Source organism: Saccostrea echinata, unplaced genomic scaffold, assembly GCF_033153115.1.
Source record: "Saccostrea echinata isolate AGI-Se365-2 ecotype Australia unplaced genomic scaffold, CSIRO_AGI_Sech_v1 ptg000002l, whole genome shotgun sequence".
In the NCBI taxonomy this organism is placed as follows: Eukaryota; Metazoa; Mollusca; class Bivalvia; order Ostreida; family Ostreidae; genus Saccostrea; species Saccostrea echinata.
The window spans coordinates 30,353,074-30,379,487 of NW_026889751.1; the positions used below are offsets into that span (position 1 = coordinate 30,353,074).

At 34.7% G+C, this 26,414-nt stretch overlaps 1 protein-coding gene across 2 annotated transcripts in view; it reads right to left on the reverse strand.

Annotated features, from left to right (window-relative positions):
- The window catches only part of LOC133177058 (egl nine homolog 1-like), a 34,399-nt gene extending 11,655 nt beyond the window's left edge, over positions 1-22,744 (reverse strand). The window contains exon 1 of one of the 2 annotated variants that reach the window (XM_061312159.1): positions 21,577-22,744. In XM_061312159.1, coding sequence (XP_061168143.1) covers positions 21,577-22,524 — 948 coding nt within the window. In that variant the 5' untranslated portion in view covers positions 22,525-22,744. The remainder of the gene's footprint in view (positions 1-21,576) is intronic. The other variant, XM_061312152.1, reaches the window with a different exon arrangement.
- Positions 22,745-26,414: the final 3,670 nt, after the last annotated feature.

Genomic DNA, 26,414 nt, shown 5'->3' on the forward strand with positions numbered 1-26,414 from the left:
CATAGCTTTTCTGTTCTTGAGAAGAAATATTTTTCTATATGTTCTTATGTAACATTCGATCCTCCATTGTGGCCCCGTCCTACTCTCGGGGGTCATCATTTGAACAAACTTGAATCTACACTACCTGAGGATGCTTCCATATAAATATGACTCATCATGGCTTTGCTGTTCTTGAGGAGAAGATTTTTAAAGATTTTTCCCACATATTTCTATGTAAAACTTTGATCCTCCATTGTGGCCCCGCCCTATCCCCGGGGGTCAGGATTTGAACAAACTTGAATCTACACTACCTGAGGATGCTTCCATATAAATATGACTCATCATGGCTTTGCTGTTCTTGAGGAGAAGATTTTTAAAGGTTTTCCCCATATATTTCTATGTAAAACTTTGATCCTCCATTGTGGCCCCGCCCTACCCCCGGGGGTCATGATTTGAACAAACTTGAATCTACACTACCTGAGGATGCTTCCATATAAATATGACTCATCATGGCTTTGCTGTTCTTGAGAAGAAGATTTTTAAAGGTTTTTCCCCATATATTTCTATGTAAAACTTTGATCCTCCATTGTGGCCCCGCCCTACCCCCGGGGGTCATGATTTGAACAAACTTGAATCTACACTACCTGAGGATGCTTCTTCATGAGTTTCATCTTCCCTGGCTTTGTGGTTTTTGAGAAGAAGATTTTTAAAAGATGCTATTAATTTTTCACTAATTCTTTATTATCTCCCCTTGAAAGAGGGCGTGGCCCTTCATTTGAACAATCTTGAATCCCCTTCACCCAAGGATACTTTGTGGCAAGTTTGGTTGAAATTGGCCCAGTGGTTCTTGAGAAGAAGTCGAAAATGTGAAAAGTTTACAGACAGACGGACGGACGGACAGACAGACAGACGGACAGACGGACTACAGACAAAATGTGATCAGAAAAGCTCACTTGAGCCTTCGGCTCAGGTGAGCTAATAATGCAAATCAGGATAATCATAATAAAAATATTTCATGTTTTGGAGTTTTCCCCTGCCCCCACCCCATTAATGTGTGTAATACCAGGGCTGAATCTTGTGTGCTGCAAAGTTGTTACTAAGGAAGCCATCTTGGATTTGATACTTAGCATGAAATATTTATGCTAGCTCTCCCTTTGTAGCAGCTAGGCTAGCTCTCCGTTCAAGAGCGTAGCTTTACGTAGATGCTATTATAGCCGCTAAACTCTTGAATGCACCCCTGTTTGTTGATCTATTAAGTGTTGCATTTTGGGAGCTTGCAACATATTTTGATATTTTTTAGTCTCATAGAAGAATTCAATTATATATAACAAAAATACATTAAAAAAGCAAAAAACAGTGAATTATAGAAGAAAATACCAGTACTGCCAATATGGTAGGAGGAAAAATGAGATACAAGATTATTTTTCCATGGGTCATAAATTGCTTGTTTAAGTTGAATTACATGTAATAACCCATGGAAAAGTGAACTGCCTATTTAGGCAATCATTAAGCAGTTCTTGAGCAGTTTTTCAAATTTCAACCAGTTTTCAAAGTTTCAAGCAGTGTGGGTTTTACTTCCAATTAAGAACTGCCTACATGTATGATTGGGAGAAAAGAGTTCTCCTTGGCAGTTTTCTAAGCAGTTTCCCTAGCAGTATACATTATCTGTTTCAATGTTGTATAATTTGATTGGGATCGAAGAAAATTTTAATACCGGCCTCAATGAACAATAAATATAATTCTACTACAGGTATTGCCAAGATCAAAGAAATGCCGCGGACATTATTCTCCAATAAATCACAAATGCCCTCAAAAAATTATCAGAAACATATCAAACCTGTTAAGTTGAAATGAATATTTAACTTTAGATTAGAGAACTAATACTTATACTTATTCCATATTGATGTCATCTTCCAAAGTCTAAACAGTGTGTATTGCTTAAAGCAGCTGATAAATGTCGGTTTGGATACTAAAAAATGTCCTCCTGACCAATTAATATTTACATGTATGTTGTAAAAGTGAAGTTGTTAAGCAGTACATTACAGTTTACTGGTAGTCCATTAGCAGTAAAATTAAGATGTCTCCAAAACTGCCTAAATCATGTAAATTACTGTCTATAAACTGATAAGTAACTGCTTATGAACTGCCTAAAAACTGCTTAAAACTGGCTACGAACTGGTAAGGCTAAGAAAACTGCTTATAAAGATGCAAAAGGTTTGAAAGCAATTTGTTTACCCATTAGCAGTCTAGGGAAGGTTAATTAACTGCTCCAGAACTGCTAATAAGTACAAACTGTTAAGGCTGTAAGAAACTTCTTAACTAAACTGCCTTCCACTTTGCCATGGGGAAACTGTATGCAGTACATGTGTACTTTAAAGGTCACTTGATCTGCAATAAATGACCCCCTAAATGTGCAAGTCAGAATTCCCACTAAACATGCCATGCTGAAAGTCCATAGAATTCTTTGGTTACTCTACACTAAATCAAATTTACGATTCAATATTACGTAATTCTTCCAGTCAGACCTAGTTTGGTATAAAGCATACAAAACATTTATTAAAAAAAAAATCCAACCGATTCATTCCTTTTTTCCATTTTATCAGAGTAGGTTTTTTCACGTACTGTATGGTGAGAACAGTGGGGTACAAATGTCTGCCCCCGTTATTTCTTCTCTTTTTTTTTCCTTTAATTTTTACATTTATACTTGATTAAGAGTTATTTTTAGGGGGTGGAAAATTCTAAAAGTGGGTCCAATTTTCTAAAACAATATTTAGGGATAACTCATATTTATTTTCTTGGACAGTATTTGTGATTTAATTATTAGAGACGTGTATTTTTAGCATTGTCAAGACCAAAACTAATGATAATACTAAAATTTATGATGGTTAAAAATTCCTATAAAAAAATTTAATTATACTAAGAATTACGTCTAAATCACTCTTACCAATTATTCTCATGATAGTTTATTAAAAGAAATGTGATGGAAACAATCTACAATTATACAAACAGGTAGAATAAACAAAACATTTCTTTCAGTGTGTATTTAATAACCAATGGTTGCAATGAACTCATTATTTAAACATTCAATACTAATTAAAGAAAAGAACCAATGGTTGCATTATAAACAGGACTCATTTATTAAGAAAACTTTAATTATTTTAAAGAAAACAAACATGGTGAAATGATTGGGCCATCCGCAAACAAAACAAACCTTGACCCTCGAAGCCTGGTGGCCAATGAGAGTATCTTAGCATTTGGTCAAATGAAGTCAATCTTTTGCTTTGACAAATAGCTCCTGCAGAGTACAGCCCCCACTCACTCAGTATTCTTATTAAGAGCTATTTGTATTACTTTTCCTTTGACAGATAAAGGCATAATAAATATAGTCAAATTCACATATTTTATGCAATTTTTATTTTCTGGTCGTTACAACAAAAAATATTTAAAAAAAAAAAAAAAAGAAGTGAATAAACAGAGACAAGCATTCCAAGAATATTGCATAAGCAATACTAGCCCCCTACTGGCATTATTAGTGTAATTTGGTTCCCATAAATTGAAAATGCTGTAATTCCGTCCAAAAATCATTGAAGCCAAACAAAATGCAAACTCTATCTATAAGTCATCAAGATAGACTCGTATACCATAAAATCAGCTCAATATCTGCAAGCATTTAGAAAAAAAAAGTCCATAAAAACACTTAAAAATTAAAAAAAAATGGTAATTCTGTCAAAATCATTGAAGCAGAATGAAATGCAAACTTGATCTGTAACTCATCAAGATACACTCACATACCAAAAATCAGCATTATATCTGCACGCGTTTAGAAAATGTGGAAAACCAAGTGGGACAGACAGACAGACAGACAGACCGACAGACAGCTAGACAGACAGACAGAGGAAGAGGATTTCACCAGTAGGGGACTAATTAAAAGGATTTCAAAAATGCAGAGAATGTTTTTTGATACATTTTCCAAATGAGCTATGAGAAGAAGAACAGATGGACTGATTGGTGCAATACAGAGGGTTCAGTGACATAAACAGCTTCAAACAGATAAATTCTTCAAACAGGTAAAAGCTTCAAACAGCCAAATGCCTCAAACATGTCAACTAATTGTCACATCATACATTGCCAACATATTTAAAAGGTAATCCTTAATCTGATGTAAATGTCATCCGTATTGCCACCTGCTAGCAATAAGTAATATTTATCAAAACAATACTTTTACATACAAATTACATGATAACTGCGTGATGCTTAATTTAACAATTTGAAGTACATGCACTTTTAAATTAATTGTTTTTTTTTTTTTCTTTTTTTTTTTTAAATAAAGCTTTTGCAAAATGTTAACTAAATGTCCCAGCATTTGGCAAAACTAATAATTCCAATGTCTGACACATTGCATATTGACAATTCTTTTTTCCCTGCAATAGAGGGGGGTGTAGATTAATTGTGTGATGTGCTGACGACGGCCACTCAGTCACGTACGCCATATCACCTGTTAGGAATTCCTTGATCCAGGAATAAATTGACAAGACGTCACAAAGCTTGACTTTTCACCAATTGTCATAGACATCATATATAATAATTTACACTAAGTACAAGTTCAAAACCCTTTTAAACAGTTACTAAAATTTAAAAAAAAAAGATATACAGATAGAGGTTCACTCAAACATTGGTCTCTTACAAGTCCTGCTTAAGTCAACAAGGACATGCAGTCTTGTAGCACAGTCATTCAAAATCACACCTTAAGAGTTTTCTCATAGATCTATATATATATATACAGGTAAACTTCGGTATCTCGACATCGGATATGTCGACAACCTGGGATATGTCGACGTCCGTCCGCGGTCCCGGCAGTATTTACTATATAAATGATTTGCAAAAACTCTGATATGTCGACCTCGGTAATCTCGACAACCCTGGTTATCTCGACGTATATTCACAGTCCCAAGAGCAAAATTTACCTGGTATATGTCGACATCGGCAATTTTCTGCTCCACTGAACCTAACTGTTTGTCAGATAGGGTCGCTCGTCACGCACGGACGGCTCCGGGTATCTCGACGTCGTCAAAAATTCACACCTTTCACACCCATGTTTTGACTGCACGCTGCTTAATTAATTCTATAGACTGTGTTTGTAGGTGAATCAAAAGCCCCCTCGGCGTCTTTGAGACGTTAATTGCTTAATGTTCAGCTTGGGTAATATCACTGATAAATCTACACGATTCTGCTTAAATTTACAGGTGTTTATTTATGTCGAAACCTAACATAACTTTTGAAATTGAAAAAGATAACTAAATTACAAAGAATAATAAACATATTGAATAAATTCAAACTAAAGAATTAAACGATGTTCTAATATTTTGTAGTTAAAATGCATTCAACAGGAAATAATCCGATTAACGACACGATTAACCGAATCATCCGTAATTCATGCATCTGTAATATCACTACGTTAATTTAGATACACAAATCTCTTAAAAAATTAATATTAATGCACATTCTTCCTGAATGAAATAAGAAAAAAATAATTACGCATTTAATATGTTTTCGTATCTCGGATGTCGACTTTATCATGTTTATATGGTTCGATTCGAAGTTTATAGAGCGCATTTCGTATCCTGTTCTGACAAAAAAGCAAGTAGCCAAGTAACACGCGAATGCTGGATGGAAAACTACAAAAATTTAGAACGATTTCGATAAAGAGAAAGAACAGGTTTTATAAATAAGATTTTTTAAAAATAACTTCTTAGAGGGATTGCTGAAATAAGTTGACCTACAGTCTATATTGAAGTCATGTACGTATAATAAGCTTATACACATGTATGTGTTTGGTGATGCAGTGAGATCTTGGACGTCAAGTCTCAACTCTGATATCTCGACACCTCGGATATCTCGACATTTTCCGATGGTCCCGTCGATGTCGAGATAACGAAGTTTACCTGTATATATATATATATATATATATATATATATATATATATATATATATATATGTGTGTGTGTACATTCATCTTATATCATGTTGAATGCTAATGATCTATTTTTTTCTCCCAAATGGATCTAAAGTACAATTTTGGTTTGTTTTTATGTGCTGCTAAAATTCAGATTTCTTAAAGAACACAATGAGTCAAGTACATGAGTAATTCTCAATCTATTTCACTTTTAAAATTGTCCATTTCCTATTGGTGTGACCTGAATTTTAAAAAAAAAATCGATTTAGAAGCCCAGCAGATGCATCTCAGTACTTGGATGGCAGGGAAAAACAATATAATAATGTCACCTATTTACACATCATACATTTCAACAAATTCTGGTTAACCATTAAAACAAACTTAAAAAAAAAAATCAGGGGAATCCAACTTGATATCTAACGTCACATTTACCTTAGCCCATCAATAGCTTAAAACTTCAATATTTTAATTTGCACATTTATACTGCAGTTAAAACTAGAGGCCCACAAGGCCTTAAAGGTGACCTGATTTACAATTCAATATTTAATTTATCATTCAAAATCGCGGAAAGCATTTTAAATTTAACTACAACTGCCACAATAGGACTTGAATAATAATTACTCCTGGGAGCAACTAAAGTAAGGGCATACTTTAAAGCCCAAGATAATAAGGGCATACTTTAAAGCCCAAGATAATAAGCACCGCCCTCAGATTTACCAGTGGACTGTATACCCCCATCAATCAAGTGAATTAGGGTCCATCATTGGGTGTTTGAAATTGATTGACATTCAGCTACTAGTCCTGTGTATAACTTATACACAGCCTTGTTGGACACTCGTGGTGACCATCAAATTAACTTTCGGTCTTTTGATGTTTACTGCATATATAACTTACAGCATGATAAACAACCAGTAATCCAAGCATAAAACAGCTAGCGTGATTATAATTATCTGTAGTACAAATTAACACATGAAAAAAAGTCTCATAATGATTTAGTAAAATAAATCATGCTTGTGTATAATAACTTTTTAAATATTAAGTAAATTTATTTACTTATGTGTCTTCCACCTATTCTTTTTCTATATCTTACTTTCAAAATGTACCTTCATTAATTTTAATGATGAATTCAAATCATTGCTACAACTGTACAATGACATAAGGTACATAGGCCTAGATTTTTACAAAAACCGATTTTCTGTTTGAAATAAGTTACAAGTGAGATTATGGAATTTTACGAATATTAGTTATTACTAATGATTCTTCTATGGATGTAGGATCTAATTATTTTATCTCGATCTGTGTGAAATGTAGGCCAAACAAGCTGTACAGGTAATAGTCATTTACTTCCTGTGTATAATCGTGTATAGGGATTAGCGTTTTGCACGGTCTGCACGACTGTCAATGCCTTGTGGTACAACGCATGAAAAATTAAGACCCTCCCCTTACCTGAGAAAACCATACGGTTAAAAATATCGGCCTTTAAGATACTGTAAACATACTATTTCCAATCAAGGGCCTTCATTCTGCAAAATTGTAATTTCTGTTCCATCCATGGGTTGAAAATTATGTGGATATCTTAGATTGCCATTGTATGTCTTAATTACATATATATATATATATATATATATATATATATATATATATATATATATATATATATATATATATATATATATATATATATATATATATATACAAAGTATACCCTATGACAAATTTTCACAAAAAAATTTGACTGCTGAAATACGGTAAATTAATCCCACGTGGAAAAATGTATGTCTACAGTAACTTGAAATATATTACTCTGCCATCTTGCTAAAAAAAATTACACCAAGCATTCCCATGGTCTAAATCTTGTGGAAATGTAATTGGTTGAAGGTTGTTAAACACCTATGATTAGCAACCTTCATGTTGAATAAAAATTATGACCATGCATGCATCCATATACCTATCAGAAAAATTCATGAGTTGACCCAAAGAACATTAGACTTCTGAGTAACCTGACCTTGACCTTATACAAAAATCAAGGCTAAGTTTGATGACAGACATTAATCTAAATCCAATCATCGTATTTGTTGTTTCTGAAGAATGCTGATCATACTTTTCAATTCTATTCATCAATAAAATGGATGTTGTCTAACTCAAGCTTTTGTTATACAGTTGTATAATTCTTAGATAATGTTTTTATAGTTTATAATTAGTTTTGGTAGGCATTAAGTAAGTAAAACAATTTAACTTCTTAGATGGAGTATATTCCTAGCTTTAGACAAAAGTTACATTGATAAGATCTGTGTATTGGTCAGTCGGAGTCTTAGTAAGCAGGCTAAATGGGAAGATGGGACCTCCTGGTGAGCTAAGTCATTTGATTACAGCATCAGCATTTAAAACCGTTACAGAGACCATTAGACTTTGCAGTTCTTCTAGGATCCCGAAGATGTCAGAGGCACAATTAAGAGCTGACCGTGAATTGGTATATTTTAATAATTGGTTAATTTGTTAATTTAAACTGGTGATTTTATGGTTAATAATTGGATTAGTTTCTTTGGTAAATTTGGGTGAAATCTGGATTATTTATGGTGTGCTTATAGAATTCTTGAAACTTGAACCTTTATTAAATAGGAATTAGCTCATTACTACTGGTGATGTTTTTACACCGAGTTACAGGTGTTTAAGACCTTTGGATTATAGAAAGCTGTTGGTGGCGTTGATTCACCAAAGCTTTACAGCAGCAAAAGTATTGGTGATAAGGAATTGTTGGTGGCATCGATTCACCACAATTTATTCACTGAAGTTATTCACCCAAAGCTTCATCAGTAGTTTTATTTAAATAAATAGGGCAACAAATAGTTTCATGGGTGTTTGAATTTATTGTTTTTATTTCATTGTTTGATCAACAATCCCACATTATTTTTGTATTTTAATAAACTTCATAGTGTCTTAGTATTCTGGATTTATTTTCTGGTGAATTCTTCAACTAAGGAGGTTACGCTACATATTACGCTATTGGCTTGTTAAATATCCGAACCCAAACTTTGTTGACGTTTCGAGCCGCGTCACACTATCAAATGTTATATAAACATATGGTATGCAGATTTTCACACTGAAGAAACTTAGATTCTATGCAAGTAGAAGCTTAAATTACTGATCACTAAATGTTTACACAAAATGGCTTATTATTTCACCCACAGCTTAGTATATGTCTGATAGGATTATAGTTAGATCCATTGCATGACACCTGTAATACATTTCTTTGGTAAACTTTTGTAAACCACGACTCGTTTCTTTAAATTATGCAACAGTTTACTTGTTCTGTATATATTTATTCTTCTCAGTTCATTGACTACTGCAGACTTATTGAAAAAAAATCTGATTCCCTTCAACCAAGAATGCTATGTGGCAAGTTGATAAAAAGTTTATATAAGGACAGACAAATAGAAAGCCTAATGCTAGAAAATAGGTGATAAAAAAAATCTCACTTGAGTTATAGATCTAACCTCAAGACCATAAATTGAGGACTTAAGTGAAAATTTTTATTTTGAATATCTGATTTTATTTACAGGGTTGTATTATAATATGTTTAAATAAAAAAAAATGATAACATTTGAATTTATTATCAATGTAATTTCAAAGGTTTTGGGCCAGGTGAGCTAAAATGTTATAAATTTTGACAATCAGTCTGAAAATACCAGTTTGAAATGAAAACAGTAATTCAAGAGATAATCTGCAGACAAAAATGTCCAAGGAACCCCCCCCCCCCCCCCCCCACCGGTTATGTGTACAGGGGTTGAAATTATTTTGTTAATACAGGTAGAAGAACGAATAATTTAAGTTTTTTAACCAAGCTTAATAAGTCACGGATCAAGTAAGGAGTTGATCCCATTGTGGGATGTGGAGACTGGTCCTTCGAATGAGACCATATAAACCGACTACTGTCGCAGTAGGTACTGGCATATAAAAGATCCCTCACTGCTCAATGGCCCTGAGTGCCGAGTCAGATTTCCTGTTGTTACAGGTGACAACTATTAGTGCCTAAGGACAGATATCCTGTTGTTACAGGTGAAGACTATTAGTGCCTTGAGTCAGATTTCCTGTTGTTACAGGTGAACACTATTAGTGCCTAGAGACAGATATCCTGTTGTTACAGGTGAAGACTATTAGTGCCTAGAGACAGATATCCTGTTGTTACAGGTGAAGACTATAAATGCCTAGAGTCAGATATCCTGTTATACAGCTGAAGACTATTAGTGCCTAGAGACAGATATCCTGTTGTTACAGGTGAAGACTATTAGTGCCTAGAGTCAGATATCCTGTTGTTTCAGGTGAAGACTATTAGTGCCTAGAGTCAGATTTCCTGTTGTTACAGGTGACAACTATTAGTGCCTAAGGACAGATATCCTGTTGTTACAAGTGAAGACAATTAGTGCCTTGAGTCAGATATCCTGTTGTACAGGTGAACACTATTAGTGCCTAGAGACAGATATCTTGTTGTTACAGGTGAAGACTATTAGTGCCTAGAGACAGATATCCTGTTGTTACAGGTGAAGACTATAAATGCCTAAAGTCAGATATCCTGTTGTACAGGTGAAGACTATTAGTGCCTAGAGACAGATATCCTGTTGTTACAGGTGAAGACTATAAATGCCTAAAGTCAGATATCCTGTTGTACAGGTGAAGACTATTAGTGCCTAGAGACAGATATCCTGTTGTTACAGGTGAAGACTATTAGTGCCTAGAGTCAGATATCCTGTTGTTACAGGTGAAGACTATTAGTGCCTAGAGACAGATATCCTGTTGTTACAGGTGAAGACTATTAGTGCCCAAGGACAGATATCCTGTTGTTACAGGTAAAAACTATTAGTGCCTTGACTCAGATATCCTGTTGTTACAGGTGACAACTATTAGTGTCTAGAGACAGATATCCTGTTGTTACAGGTGAAGACTATTAGTGCCTAGAGACAGATATCCTGTTGTTACAGGTGATGACTATAAATGCCTAGAGTCAGATATACTGTTGTTACAGGTGAAGACAATTAGTGCCTAAAGTCAGATATCCTGTTGTTACAGGTGAGGACTATTAGTGCCTAGAGTCAGATATACTGTTGTTACAGGTGAAGACTATTAGTGCCTAGAGTCAGATATCCTGTTGTTACAGGTGACAACTATTAGTGCCTAGAGACAGATATCCTGTTGTTACAGGTGAAGACTATTAGTGCCTAGAGACAGATATCCTGTTGTTACAGGTGAAGACTATTAGTGCCTAGAGTCAGATATCCTGTTGTACAGGTGAAGACTATTAGTGCCTAGAGTCAGATATCCTGTTGTTACAAGTGAAGACTATTAGTGCCTAGAGTCAGATATCCTGTTGTACAGGTGAAGACTATTAGTGCCTAGAGACAGATATCCTGTTGTTACAGGTGAAGGCTTTTAGTGCCTATTGTCAGATATCCTGTTGTTACAGGGTAAGGACCAGGTGAAGACTATTAGTGCCTAATGTCAGATATTCTGTTGTTACAGGTGAAGACAATTAGTGCCTAGAGTCAGATATCCTGTTGTACAGGTGAAAACTATTAGTGCCTAGAGTCAGATATCCTGTTGTTACAAATGAAGACTATTAGTGCCTAGAGTCAGATATCCTGTTGTACAGGTGAAGACTATTAGTGCCTAGAGTCAGATATCCTGTTGTTACAGGTGAAGACTATTAGTGCCTAGAGTCAGATATCCTGTTGTACAGGTGAGTCTATTAGTGCCTAAAGTCAGATATCCTGTTGTTACAGGTGACAACTATTAGTGCCTAGAGACAGATATCCTGTTGTTACAGGTGAAGACAATTAGTGCCTAGAGACAGATATCCTGTTTGTTACAGGTGAAGACTATTAGTGCCTAGAGTCAGATATCCTGTTGTTACAGGTGACAACTATTAGTGCCTAGAGTCAGATATCCTGTTGATACAGGTGAAGACTATTAGTGCCTAGAGACAGATATCCTGTTGTTACAGGTGAAGACTATTAGTGCCTAGAGACAGATATCCTGTTGTTACAGGTGAAGACTATTAGTGCCTAGAGACAGATATCCTGTTGTTACAGGTGACAACTATTAGTGCCTAGAGTCAGATATCCTGTTGTACAGGTGAAGACAATTAGTGCCTAGAGACAGATATCCTGTTGTTACAGGTGAAGACTATTAGTGCCTAGAGTCAGATATCCTGTTGTACAGGTGAAGACTATTAGTGCCTAGAGTCAGATATCCTGTTGTTACAAGTGAAGACTATTAGTGCCTAGAGTCAGATATCCTGTTGTACAGGTGAAGACTATTAGTGCCTAGAGACAGATATCCTGTTGTTACAGGTGAAGGCTTTCAGTGCCTATTGTCAGATATCCTGTTGTTACAGGGTAAGGACCAGGTGAAGACTATTAGTGCCTATTGTCAGATATTCTGTTGTTACAGGTGAAGACAATTAGTGCCTAGAGTCAGATATCCTGTTGTACAGGTGAAGACTATTAGTGCCTAGAGTCAGATATCCTGTTGTTACAAATGAAGACTATTAGTGCCTAGAGTCAGATATCCTGTTGTACAGGTGAAGACTATTAGTGCCTAGAGTCAGATATCCTGTTGTTACAGGTGAAGACTATTAGTGCCTAGAGTCAGATATCCTGTTGTACAGGTGAGTCTATTAGTGCCTAAAGTCAGATATCCTGTTGTTACAGGTGACAACTATTAGTGCCTAGAGACAGATATCCTGTTGTTACAGGTGAAGACAATTAGTGCCTAGAGACAGATATCCTGTTTGTTACAGATGAAGACTATTAGTGCCTAGAGTCAGATATCCTGTTGTTACAGGTGACAACTATTAGTGCCTAGAGTCAGATATCCTGTTGTACAGGTGAAGACAATTAGTGCCTAGAGACAGATATCCTGTTGTTACAGGTGAAGACTATTAATGCTTAAGCATGTAAAGTTAGTTTGTTACAGGGTAAGAACCAGATAAATACTCTTTGTGTCTATGGTCAGATATCCTATTGTGTCAGCAAATCAGCCCACTTTGATGCACTAATTTTACCCTATTCCCTCCATTTTTGCAGATAAATGTTTTGAGAAGGTAAACAGTCTATGCGAAAGTCACCAGACCGTCTGTTTTTACCGGTAAAATTTGGTTCGGGTCGTTAAAAAAATTCAGGATACAAGACCAAATCTATACTTATAAATTAATAAATTTTGCAAATAAACTCCGAAACGGGTGCACCAGAGTTCTTACTTACTCCTCTGAGAATACACACGATACAAGATGATGTCCGTAAACTATATTTAGATTTCACTTGCATTGTAAGTATCGTACATTAAATTAAAAGTCTACTTTTATTTTCTATAAACAGCCATGAAATAGCAAAAACGTGAGTACGGTGGCGTTTCCGGTTGGCGGATCTAAGTTACTGGCAATTTTTAATGAAACTGACAACAAGCAATCGTTTATTTATTTCATAAAACGTCATCACTTTATTATTCAATCAAAACTTGATTTTAATGATATAAAGGAAATAAGTTGTGATACCCGATTAAAAAGGAAAATGTGCAGATTATTTTCGTCATTCACCGATCGTAATATTGACGGAAACTTCTAGAACATCATATAGCATCGAGCCCGATGTTAAAAAGAAAAACGAGGTGATTATAGCTGCTTTAACATAAAAAAGCTTTTGTGTGAATGGTCTTTGAAATAATGGTAAATCATTGATAATACTGTAAGTTGTGAATATATTTATATATTACTATTACATATATGTAGTAGGTTTTCCTAATAAATTTATCGGTAAAATTTGTATATATATTCCTCATTGAGAGCATCGTGGCAACGAACCCGAAGTACAATTTGTACTTCGTAATAAACTTGCTTACATGAAAAGAGAATATTAATGAATTAGGCATTATTCAAATACAATTATGCTGTAAAATTTTGCTTTAATCAATACATTTCTTTTTTTTTTTTAAATACAGTCTTTTGTATCAAATACTCGGCCTATTCCAGTGGCGGATCCAGGAATCTTGAAAGGGGGGGGGGGCAACCAGTTTGGGGTTGGGGTAGGGGTCACGGACACACACCAAAAAAATTGACTTATTAAATTTTATGTATATTTTGGACACAAAATGGGAGGGGGGCTGGCCCCCCTCTAAATCCGCCATTGTATTCATAGGGCGTTATATAAAAGCTAATTTTTACACAGGTTCTTGGGTCTTGGATTATAAATATTTATGTACCTTATTGATATGTTAAAAAAAGAGGTAAGGTACAGTTTTTACATATCAATAAGGTACATACATATTTATAAACCAAGACCCAAGTACCTGTGAATTTTTACCCCAAAAAATCTATTTCTCAGTAAAATGTGCATATTCACTGCTTTTATTCTTGACGGAAATGAAATAAGAGCATCTGAAGTACAATATCCATAACATAGTATATACAATATCCATAACATAGTATATAACAGGTTTCTCAATAAACGTCAATTAATGATATTGTTATTTAAGTTTTACACGGGGGGGGGGGGGGGGGGGGGGGGGGGGTGGAGACGTACTTCTACTTCACAAAGTATTTCTTCCAGTTATAAGCCTGTAGGCTGTCAGTAGAAACTACAATATATATAATATTATTATTAGATTTTTTCTGTCGGTAGTGGTATAAATTCAATTCCCCGCGCTTGCGCGGGATTTCATCTAGTGTCCGATGAAAAAAATAAGGCCTAAAAATCTTAATTTACATGTTCATATGGTCTTATTTTCCACACATATCCTTTAATCGATCCATTTAGCAGTAATGCATGATTAATTTTAATTTATATCAACCCTGTCCTGATCGGTTATTTCTAATTTGAATTTCCTCTGTCATGGAATATAGCTCTATAGATAGCTCATACGAAGATTAGGCTGGGTAGATTATTTTCATTATTAAACAAGAATAACTATTATGAGTTACTTCAGGAAATAAATAAATATATTTTAAAGTGCATTTTAAGTTTTAGAAAAAAATCTTTGACACTGTATATTTCCTTTGTATGTGTCAAATAACCAGAAAAAGAGAAAATTGTATGCATTTGTCGTATGTACTACCTTTTAAAAAGGACACAATAATAAGTTTGTTCATTTCAATAAAATCATTTTTTTAATAATCTCAACTCTGGATCTATTTAAGGTTCAATTTAACAGTAAGAATACTCCCCCCCCCCTTTTCAATCTCTGTATCTAATCATAATGTATGAATTTAAAGAAAAAGGTCGGTCTGGTAAGTAAATGCTTGGTCTGGTAAAATATATATTTTTACCAGACCGTATGTCCTGTAAAAATTTTAGACTTTCGCACAGACTGGGTAAAGACCAAATATTTCAACATTCATACAAGGCATAATTCCCTCAGACAACAAGAAATAAACAAAACTGATCAATAAATCTGTAAATATATGAAGAACACCACCATAACAAAAAGTGTCTTTTAACCTGAATTTCCTAGATGTTTTCACGCATAAAACAATATTTTCAACTTTCCACTGGCATATTGTGCATATTTTTTAAACTTACAGGATCAGAAAGAAATCAAACACATTCACATGTGTTAAATTAAAAGAATCAATTGGTATTAATAGTTGTCAGGGATTTATCTAGCTATTTTGTTTTACTACCGTTTGTATATATATATTAAGGGGGAAAATGAGAGCCGCAAGCTTGAATATCGCTGGGGTGGGGTGGGGGGGGGGGGGTCGAGAGACATGCCCCCAGAGCAAAATCCTGCATTTTGAGGGTCATTTCTAGACCTTTACCAAGGAAAAAAAAAACCCAAACACTTTTTATAAAATATGTAATTAAAAAAGTAAGTTAAAACCAGGTCAGAACTTTAACTTTCTCTCTGAATTCCTCATCAAAAAATCTCCTGTTTTTCTTGTTTCGCTACTAACATCGTTGTTGTTGTTGCCCAATCTTCCGATTCATGTTCCGTCTAACTCGCTGACTCATTTCCACTTTCTTTTAACTCTGCAGTTTCATACATATATTTGAAGCAGAGACATGTCTCTGGTTGAAGACTTGAAAAGCTTCTCGATTGTTTGCATTCTGACAGCATCTGTTTTTCTAATTCTTTTCATTTACCTTAAGAGTGCATTGTGCGATATCATGGACATGGCACTATTTATCGATCACTATCAATTAGAAGCTTGAATATGACTGACTCTCGATCTTTTTCTAAAAGCATTTGAATGATGAGGACGGTAAATTACGATATGCATTTAAAATTCAATCGGACAAAAAAGGGAAATTTACAAACGATGTTTTAAATACTCTCTGTTTAATCGGGGAATTTTTTATCTGAAAGAGGGGAATTTTGCACCTTTTTTAAGAGGGGAAAGGTACCGTTTACCGATAGTAAAAACAGCCGTGATAAATCCCTGTTCGTATATGCTCATGCCGCTTATAAAGACATAGAGTACTAAATTTTTCAACACTGTTCAATTGCTTACAATATGAACTTTCATCCAAGGGTAACATGCTGAGCTTTTTATTCATTGGTCGTTTTAGCTGATTTATGTTTTGATTTTAAAAATCAAGAATAAACTTTCGTAAAATTAAATCATATCACAATATTATCACCCTTTTAACAATTATATCAATAATTTAATAGAAATGTTATGTTTAAAATGAAACACATTCACCTTTTTAAAAAAATATCAGTTTAATAACAATATGTTGTGCTAAAAATTGCTCTTAGGTACTGAAATTTAAAATTGTAATTTTTTTCTCCTTTCAATTAAAATCAAGGAGACTCCTAACATCTTTGTTAAATATACATGTGAATATTTATATTATTAAATATTATCATGGCCATACATGTATCTATCAAACCTATCGATGTATTATAAATGTAATAAAACTAGAAAAAAATGACAACATAGGACATGTATTTCAGATTAGCAATTGAAAGTGTATTTCATCACATTCATGATCGATTGATGTTTATTTTTCCCAACTTCATAATGAAAGTGAACAATGAATAAAATTTGAATCTTCGTATTACTGTATATGAAATTGCAGTGGATGTGAAAAAAAAAAAAAGTAGAAGTCTGAGTGTGCATACCTTTCATACGGAATTTTATTATGTGGGCTTATTAATTTTCAGCAGGGCTGACAGACTTTTTGAGTAGTCAGCCCTGCTGGTCCACCTGAATCTTTTTCCGAGTTTCGTACACTGCTCAACCATCTCAAACACTACAGTGTCAAGATCTACCACCATCTCAACCATCTCAACCACTAAAGTGTCAAGACTAGCTTTCAACATCTCAATACTGCAGTGTGAAGTCCTATCAGCATCTCAACCATTTAAAGCACTGCAGTGTCAAGACCTAATACCAGCTCCACCATCTCAAACACTACAGTGTCAAGCCTAATTACTACTATCTCAATCACTTCAGTGTCAACTGACTAGCTTTCGCCATCTCAATCACTACAGTGTCAAGACCTACCAGCCCCAACCATCTAAAGCACTGCAGTGTCAAGACCTACTACCATCTCAATCACTACAGTTTCAAGAACTACCACCATCTCAACTACAGTGTCAAGCCTTTCTACCTTCTCAAACACTACAGTGTCAAGACCTTCCGGCAACCCAACCATCTAAAGGACTGCAGCTTCAAGCACCTCAACTATCTCAACCACTACAGTGTCAAGCCTAATTACTACTATCTCAATCACTTCAGTGTCAAGACTACCTTCCACCTTCTCAAACACTGCAGTGTCAAGACCTACCAGCAACCCTACCATCTAAAACAAAGCAGTGTCAAGACCTACCAGCAAACCAACCATCTAAAAAACACTACAATATCAAGATCTACTACTTCTACATAACATACCATCAATCTGATTAAAATCAGATCCTTTGATCCGCTCACATAGATCGCTACACAAGGATCTGAAGAAATCCCATTCAGGGTCATCTCCTGGTGACCTTTCAATTATCCAATCAAACGTTTACTTCAGAGAATTTGGAAGTATCTCGGAATTCAGTTACAAATGTGAAAGACCCATGATGCACGAACGGCAAATCATGACCTGGTTTCCGAATGACCACAGTCTTCTGTACAGAAATATATTTAGTATTTGCTTTTGCCTTGTTTTTTAGCTCTTTGTTTTGTATGAAACGGTAAGATCTTCTCCACAGCTACTTTAACTTCTACATTCATTTTTCCGAATGTCGCTCAAGTACGATATCTCTGATTGGTTAAAATTTTAATGAATATTTTTATTAGAAGGGTCAACAGGAGATGACCCTAAATGGGGTTTCTTCAGATCCTTGTGTAGCTATCTAAGTGAGCGTATCAAAGGATCTGATTTTAATCAGATTGACATACCATTATCATAATAAAGATCTTTCAAGTGACATAGTGATGCAAAAAAGAAAATTTGAAAATAAAATATTTGGATGGCTCATGCAAGTTTTTTTTTTCTAATTCTTGAAATGATTTGAAATGTTTTATAAAACTGCAAGTTTCAGAACCTAAAAGAAATCTTCTTAATGCCAAAGAAAAATTACTGTTTCTTCAAAATGAAAATATTGCTTGCTCTTCCCTTCTGTTTGATTACACACACAGAAAACAAACAACTTCCAATGGTCTTAAGTCCAAAGAACTGAATGACCATAGACAAAGGATTTATAATATAATATAATCAAAACACATTCTTTAACTGTATGCTGTAGCTGATTTCATGTTTGTGCTATAAATAAAAGTCATGTGACATAGACAATAGCAATGGTGTGGTTGATACAACCTTCCCTACTGGCACTTATATTTTGCATACTTTGTCAAATGAGTGTAATTGAGTTTGTAAAATCTTCATTTAATTAACTCATATTTTTGATAAATTTTTTCAAGCTTTCAACATGTTCAAGCTTCAAACTTGACAAATTAATATAAATGAAATGAAATATAAATGAAATATACAGTCAAACCTTGTTATCTCGAACTCGATGGGAATTAGAAGTCTGAGGATTTGAGATATTGAGGTTAAAATACATAAAGAAAAAATGATTGGGACTTCCAAATCACTTCGACATATCCATGGTATTTGAGATATTGGTGTTGGTGATACCAAAGTTCAACTGTATATATATATGACTCGCTGTGTCTAAGGGCTAGCTACATTATCTTTAAGGACACACTTTTGAATGTCATTGCAAAACAAGAATACATGATAAATGTGAATGATCATGTGAGAAAGCCCAGAAAAGACAAAACATTTTTTAAACGGTGACGTAAGTGGTGCAATTCAAATTGTGCATTTACTCGAGACCTGAAAACAACTGTGATAAGAATTCAGTATCTTTGCAATGCAATCAAAGATAAAAGTAATTTCCAATAAACATGATAAAGAACTTTTAAAAATATAAAATCATTCGTTAATTTTTTAAATAGAATTTCTGCCTATATTCCATGTATACCTTTAATAGATTCTGTCATATATACATAATGGTCTGAAATATAATTTTGCTAAAATCTGAGAAAACATTCTAGTCTAGAGATTTTTGGGAGAATACTACATATTGTTATTAGGGATGTCAATTTTGTTAATAATTCATATTCGAATATTCGATGAAAGTATTCGAATATATTCGAATATTCGGTAAAATAGATATAATCTGGTTTATTTTAAATGTGCATCATCATACTCTCATGACAGGTTTTGCGTCGGTTTTTGGAAGTAAAGCTGGATGTAGAGCTTTGAAGGTGTATACTAAGAATTCTACATTTGAGATTTGTCAGTGTTTGAAATAATTAATTGATTTTAGCGTATACAACCGAAATATGATTTTAACAAAGAATATTAATACAAGCTCAAACTGACGAACCAGTCGTCTAACCAGGGGCAAGATTGTCGCTAACTCTTCAGATTTGAATACATGTAATTAATTACAATTACCTGCCTAATAAGAGATATTTACTCTTTGATACAATGTTTTGAAAATATATGTTTAAATTAAACAAACACTTCCATAGACTATTTTTATAGGTCATTAGCGTCCCGATAATGATTTTAAAATTTAGGAATATATTCAACCCAAGATAATCAATTAATTGATGCATAATTGAACCCTTAAAGATACAACAGACTGATTCTATCATAGATTAAAAAAAATTATTTTCACAGGTTTACTCTTCATGTCTCTTAGGACCGGTACACACGGTAAGGCTTGTCTTATAAGTCTAAAACTTTACCTTTTTGCAGGCCGTACGGCTTTCATGTCCACACGCTAAGGCAAGACTTACAAAATTATAAACAATATTTCCATATATTCCACGTTTTTTCAATCTTTAACAGTGCATTCATTCATTAAAGTAGAAGACGATATTACTAGGGCGCTGTAATAATTTTACTGACCAATGCTTCTTAAAAGAGGAAGAGATTAACAGTGTATTTGTAGATACATTCATAAACTTTTTTGAAAATACTTTTTGTTTACTTCAATTAACCCACCTGTATGGTTTGATAAAAATAGATTGACACTTGTGTGAATGTTTTCATTGGCTGAGAAGAAAAGGTCAGCTAAGTCTTGTATTTAGAGATAGAGCAGTGCTCTATTCATAAGTCAGACTTGTAAGGCTCGAAAAACCGTGTATTAAGGGTGTACACACGGTAAGGCTAGAACTTAAGTTCCATGACTTACAAGGCAAGCCTTACCGTGTGTACCGGCCCTAGACATGCTAAGAAGAGTTTCATGTCCTATTCGATCATATCAAGCTATTGAAAGTACTTTTTGTATTATACCTTAATAATTCTTGTTTATTTTTACCTTACTCGAATCAAAATAATTTAGAAAATCTATTAGTAAGATAAGAAAGTGTGAAAGAAGTATGAAAGAAATCAGGCGATCGAAAATGATCGCTAGTTATAAAAAAAAAATAACGGGGATAATTCCGCACTCTTTTTTGAGAAATCTGAAAAACACCGAATATTCGAATCTTAAATTCATGTTCGAATATTAACGCATCGAATGAATATTCGAATGTTCGAATATTCGTTGACATCCCTAATTGTTATATATTAATTTAGTAACTATGAAACATCATAGCCGTAGGAACTGGGGGGGGGGGGGGGCACAGGGGGGCCATGCCCCCCCCCAATAATTTTGCCGATATATAGTTGACTATAGAAAACATAGCTATTATATGCTTGTGCCCCCTCAATAAAACTTCTGATGACTTTTTTTTTTTTTTTGCTTGTCAAGGAATTTTTTGGTAGTTGATAGTGCCCCTCAACTGAAAATGTATAGTTGTGCCCCCCAAACTGAAATTGCTTCCTACGGGCCTGAATTTTATCAATAGGAATGATACATCAAGAATGATATAATCCTTACTATGTATTGGGTTAATTAAGTCTCCTTGTGTGCATAGTTTTACTAACATCAGATAAAACTTGTAGAGGGAGTACTAGCATTTTGGAAAAAAAAATGCTTACAGACAGACAGATACAACATAATGCATAAGCTCTTCTGCAATCAATGATGTATAAGCAGGAGAGGTAAAAGTGCATAAAACAACAATACTTTACAATTTTTACCGACATCATAGAGATACTCTTACAAACACTTTATCACCAGAAAACTTAAAGCATACCTTTGTACGACCATTAATGGTACAGTCTTTCAGTTTCTTAGTGCATTTTAAAATCACTGCATCCATGGATGAAATTAAAAACTGAATGTTTGAGCAGCCTGCTTCACGTCCGTCCACCCAAGTGATCAAATCATCACGGATTCGCTGCGCATTTGACCCAAGACTGCGATTGACAAGTTCTCCGCTTGTCATTTTATCCATCTTGTGAAGTGTCTTTACCTCTGCCAGAATAGATAATCCTTTTGTCTCTCCTAAAAAGTTGTCCATGACACAAATTCCATAAGTATGGAGACACTTCACAACGTAATCCCCTAACATTTCATTTCTAGACTCTAGAACACTGAGGTATGCATGCATGTTGTCCACAGGCTCATCTTCGTAAGATCGGACGGAGGGTGTGTAACGTAGTTCTTGACTGTGGGACGAGATTTGGGCAGGGGGTTTGTGGTACACAGGCTCGTTTAATGCAGACTCGGCTGAATGAAGAATGTACGACTCTGAACTTCCCTCATCTGTCAGTACTGTACGTTCTGAACTGCTTGACTGATTTGTGTAGAACTCTTCTGATATTTTCTTCTTGATAGGTTTATCATCTGTCAGCTTTAAATCATCATGTAAACTTTGGCTCATTTTATTCATGTTCTGGGTCATGGCCTCGGCTGACAGTTTTTGAGCGATGCCATCACCTTTGTAGCGCGGAATATCCAACGAAGAAGGAGTTAACGTGATGCCATGCTTGTGTTTGGTTTCACCCTCCTCCTCTCTCATCCGCTTGCAGTTTTTCTTGTGATACTTCCAGTCCAGCTTTTGGTGCTCTTTGGAACAATACCAAGTTCTCCTGCACCCTGAGCATACCATGAGCCGCTCGTCGGAGCTGCATAACTGACACGCCATGGGGATGTTCGCTCCGTCACGTACGCTCCTCACCTCGGCCATGTTTACATTCATGCGGAATTCCTCGTGGCTTTACCTTGACAGTTGGGTGATGAATATTTAACCAAATAGCACGGCGGACGTGATGATTTCGGCATATTGATTCCACTAAGTTAAGTGTCTCCTTCTAAACGATTGTAATCAGGAAGAATTACAATCTCAAGGTAGCCCTACAGCATTGACAACTGACATGCGAGCACTGCGACTTTCCAGAAAAAGCAACGTAAAATTAGAAATGATAACGTTAAATGTCGATCCGGGATGACAGACTTTATGTGTGAAGTATTGTCGCACAATCTGAGCTTATATAGCCAAGTAAATAATTTATAAAAACAATACACGTATTTATATATAGAGTAGATAACGTTGAGAGGATTATGCATTTCACACATTAAAATTTATAGATGTTTGTTTTGAAAGTATCAATATGTCATAGACGCCTGCATAAATATTTAAATAATTATGTACATCATGTATATTCATAATCACATATATAGACTTAAAAGTCCTTACCCCCTCCCCATCCCCACCCCAAGAGTAAGGAAAACAAAGAATAAGATATGACAGTTCGGCTTTATCATGGAAAAGGGAGGGGGGGGGGTGGTCATCAGGGGGCATCTTAAGCTGGCAATGTCCTGGGTCCTGGGCTCTTTCAGACAAACATTGTACACATGTTACATGTAGAGGGTTTAGCCTCAGAGTATACTCGACAGTGGTTATCAGTTCACTGTTGCATGATATGCCTCATCAGTTTATTTATATCTCCTCCAAGTTATGTAGACTGCATGGGTAGTTTTTTTTTTTTTTTTTAAATCATATTGTTGACTGAAAAAAATATAATTGAATGACATAAATTACTTTAAATTCTGAAATGACGATTTGCTATTTAAACGTTTTGATTTTTTCCCCTTCGATGCATTGCAGTACGTAGTACTCCGACAAGGCCGTAACTACCATTGAGGCAAGTGAGGCAGATGCCTCACTAAAATTTTAGAGTTTTCTGAAAAGTGAAAAAGTTTTACTTTGAAATTTAATATTTTTAACTTTTGTTTCAATTTCTGTAAATCGATCGTCTCACTGTTTAGAACGCATGTGAAAAAAAATCTACACTTGAAAACTTTCAAAGATGATGTTTTTAATTTGCTAAAACCCAGGATTCGGGAACTCCCTCCGCGTCTTCCTCGATGAACCCTCATCTAGACTCTACCCTGGTTCCGCTTGGGACTTGGTTGGCCCCCAGAGCTCTTGCCTCACTAAAAAATTGAGCCTAGTTACGGCCTTGTTCGAAGAAATAAATAAAAGTGTATAGGATAACTGCACTGTGTATAATGCAAAACTGAAGCAAGTGGTGTCTACTTGAAAACGACAGAGGATATATGAAAATATTTTAATATAAAAATTAATTTCAAGAAAATGAATATCGAATTTCAATATATTAATTTCGTTGAAAAACAAAGAGTTGACTTTAACTTTACCTTCATACAGGTGTTTCGTGATCATTTACTCTAAAATTAACGTCGTGTTTTGTTCTAAATTTCCAACTCGCTCCTAAAAAAAAAAAAAAAAAAATCCAGAGTGCTGCGGCGACACGTGCATATTTTAAAGTGCAACCTTCTCTTGTTCACACATACATATATGTATGAGAGATCGAGAGAGTTAATATATTGTTCCTCAAATTCTCAACGCTGTAAGAAACCAAAACACTGAACTTTATACTCTGTACATTTACACAATACGTGAAACATTAATTGATTTGGTCAGCTATGTCACATCTTAATTACTCATAACTGGTATGGTTGGTCATACCAACTTGGTGATAAACAAGAGGATATTTCTTTTCCCTATTGATCCTGGTATATGTAACAGCTACTACTTTTCAGCAAGGTACTTGGCATGCCCCCCCCCCCCCCCCATTATTTTTATAATGTCAAAGTCATGAAAATATCGGAAGTAACTGGAGAGGGAGGGCCAGGACCTTTGTCAATATACATGTATTGATATCAAAGAGAAATTTCAAATCAAACTTTAGTCAACTTAATAATTTAAATATACTTCCCTTCATTTCTAAATACTTAAGAAATAAACAACAATGTTAAAAAGTTCTCTGGGAAATGAACTTGGTTGGTCACGTGATCAAATCCTGTGAAGTCCGAAGGGCTTCTCAGAAGATTTGATCACGTACCAACCAAGTTCATTTCCCAGTGAACTTTTTAACATTGTTGTTTATTACTTTTATTTACATTTGAGACGAATATTCTGAAAAGAACTGCATTTATTACACGAACGGGCCGCCGTATTGCTATGTTGTGACGCGCAATGACCTAAAAGCTGTTTGGTCTTGAGAGTTCGCCTCGCTCCAAGATTTGAATACTTATATACATTGATGTTCAGCAGTCCAGCTCAGGAAATATATGTTCATAATGAAAAATCCATGATCGCTACTGAGAATAATCTTACTATTATTGTATGAGTTCTTAATATATGAAGTCAAAAGGGGTGGTATCGTCTTCAGTTACATAACTTCGGAGGAATTGTAAGCGTGATTTAAGGCTAATTAAAAACATTCTTCACACTGAAGAAAGAACTAATGATCATTTGTTGAACGAAGAAAAACATATATGTTTCAATAATTTTATCTTTTTCGTCGCTTTAACGGCTAAGAAGTTCCGAAACCAGTGTCACCGTGACAGAAATATGTGGACAAGATATCATCTCGCTGTGTTATTCGGTCACGCCATGACCTCTGACCCCCTAATACGTTCATACAGAATTGAACATATTTTTTCTTCAATAGGTTCATCTAAGAAAAATATTTGCAAATGTAAATATTTCAATTAAACTTGCTATATTCATTCTAATTACTTAAAAAACCCATATTTATTTGCAATTATCATTTGAAATTTAGAAATAACCTTATGTGTTAGGCCAGAATAAAATTTTTGACCAGAATAAAGCATTTAGAAAGATAGAAAGATTAAGTTTCTGTATATCAATAAATTTATAAAGTTTTTGGTTTGATTTTAATGGCCAAATGTATTTATTTATTTTTTATTACTGTAAAATTCTTAGCTAAAAATTCCTTGGTAATCCGTAACTCTGTTTCAGATCAAGTTTGATAAGAATTCCGGATACTTATTTTGTAGCTAACTAACCACAGACAACTAAGGTGCATAGTATTAATTTGAAGAATGTTCTTACTTGATTTAAATAGACAGTTCGATGTTCTTTTTTAACCGCAACAATTTAATGAGAACACATTCATTCTCAACCAAGGTCAAGACGGTCCGGCATTATTAAAATCTAAAGACTGAAAGTACTGAACCAATGGAGACAACCTTGATTAAAAAAACGCAGTCGTATTACATGTAAAACTACATATAATCTGTATAGCGCAGATTGAAAAAGCACATGTATACGTTGAGATTGTTTAGTCAGTTATTTCCGTAAATTGTCCCTGCAGATCACTTCCTTTCTTGTTCTTCTCCTAAGTTCCTATAGTTTGTTTTCTTGCACGTCTTTAACATGTTTAACTTCATTATTGAATGTTGGTAGATCGGCCCAAATTACGGTTTTACTATACAATATATAGGTTTATCCCATGTTTACCCCTTTATTCCGTGGATATGACTCATTGGATAATTTTTTTCATATTCCACAGTTAAGTGCAGTTGTGACGTCACAATGGTTTTTGCGTTAGAGTGATGAAGTAATATGAAGTGGAGTCCTGTATAAACAGTGTAAAACATTCGTTGTGAAGTATTAAACATGGGATAAAAAGAATCTCCCATGATTTGTAGTTGGATATGACTTTTATCCAACTCGTTGTGTGTTTTTATCCCCTCGCCAAGGCTCGGGGATAAAAAACACACAACTCATTGGATAAAAATCATATCCAACTACAAATC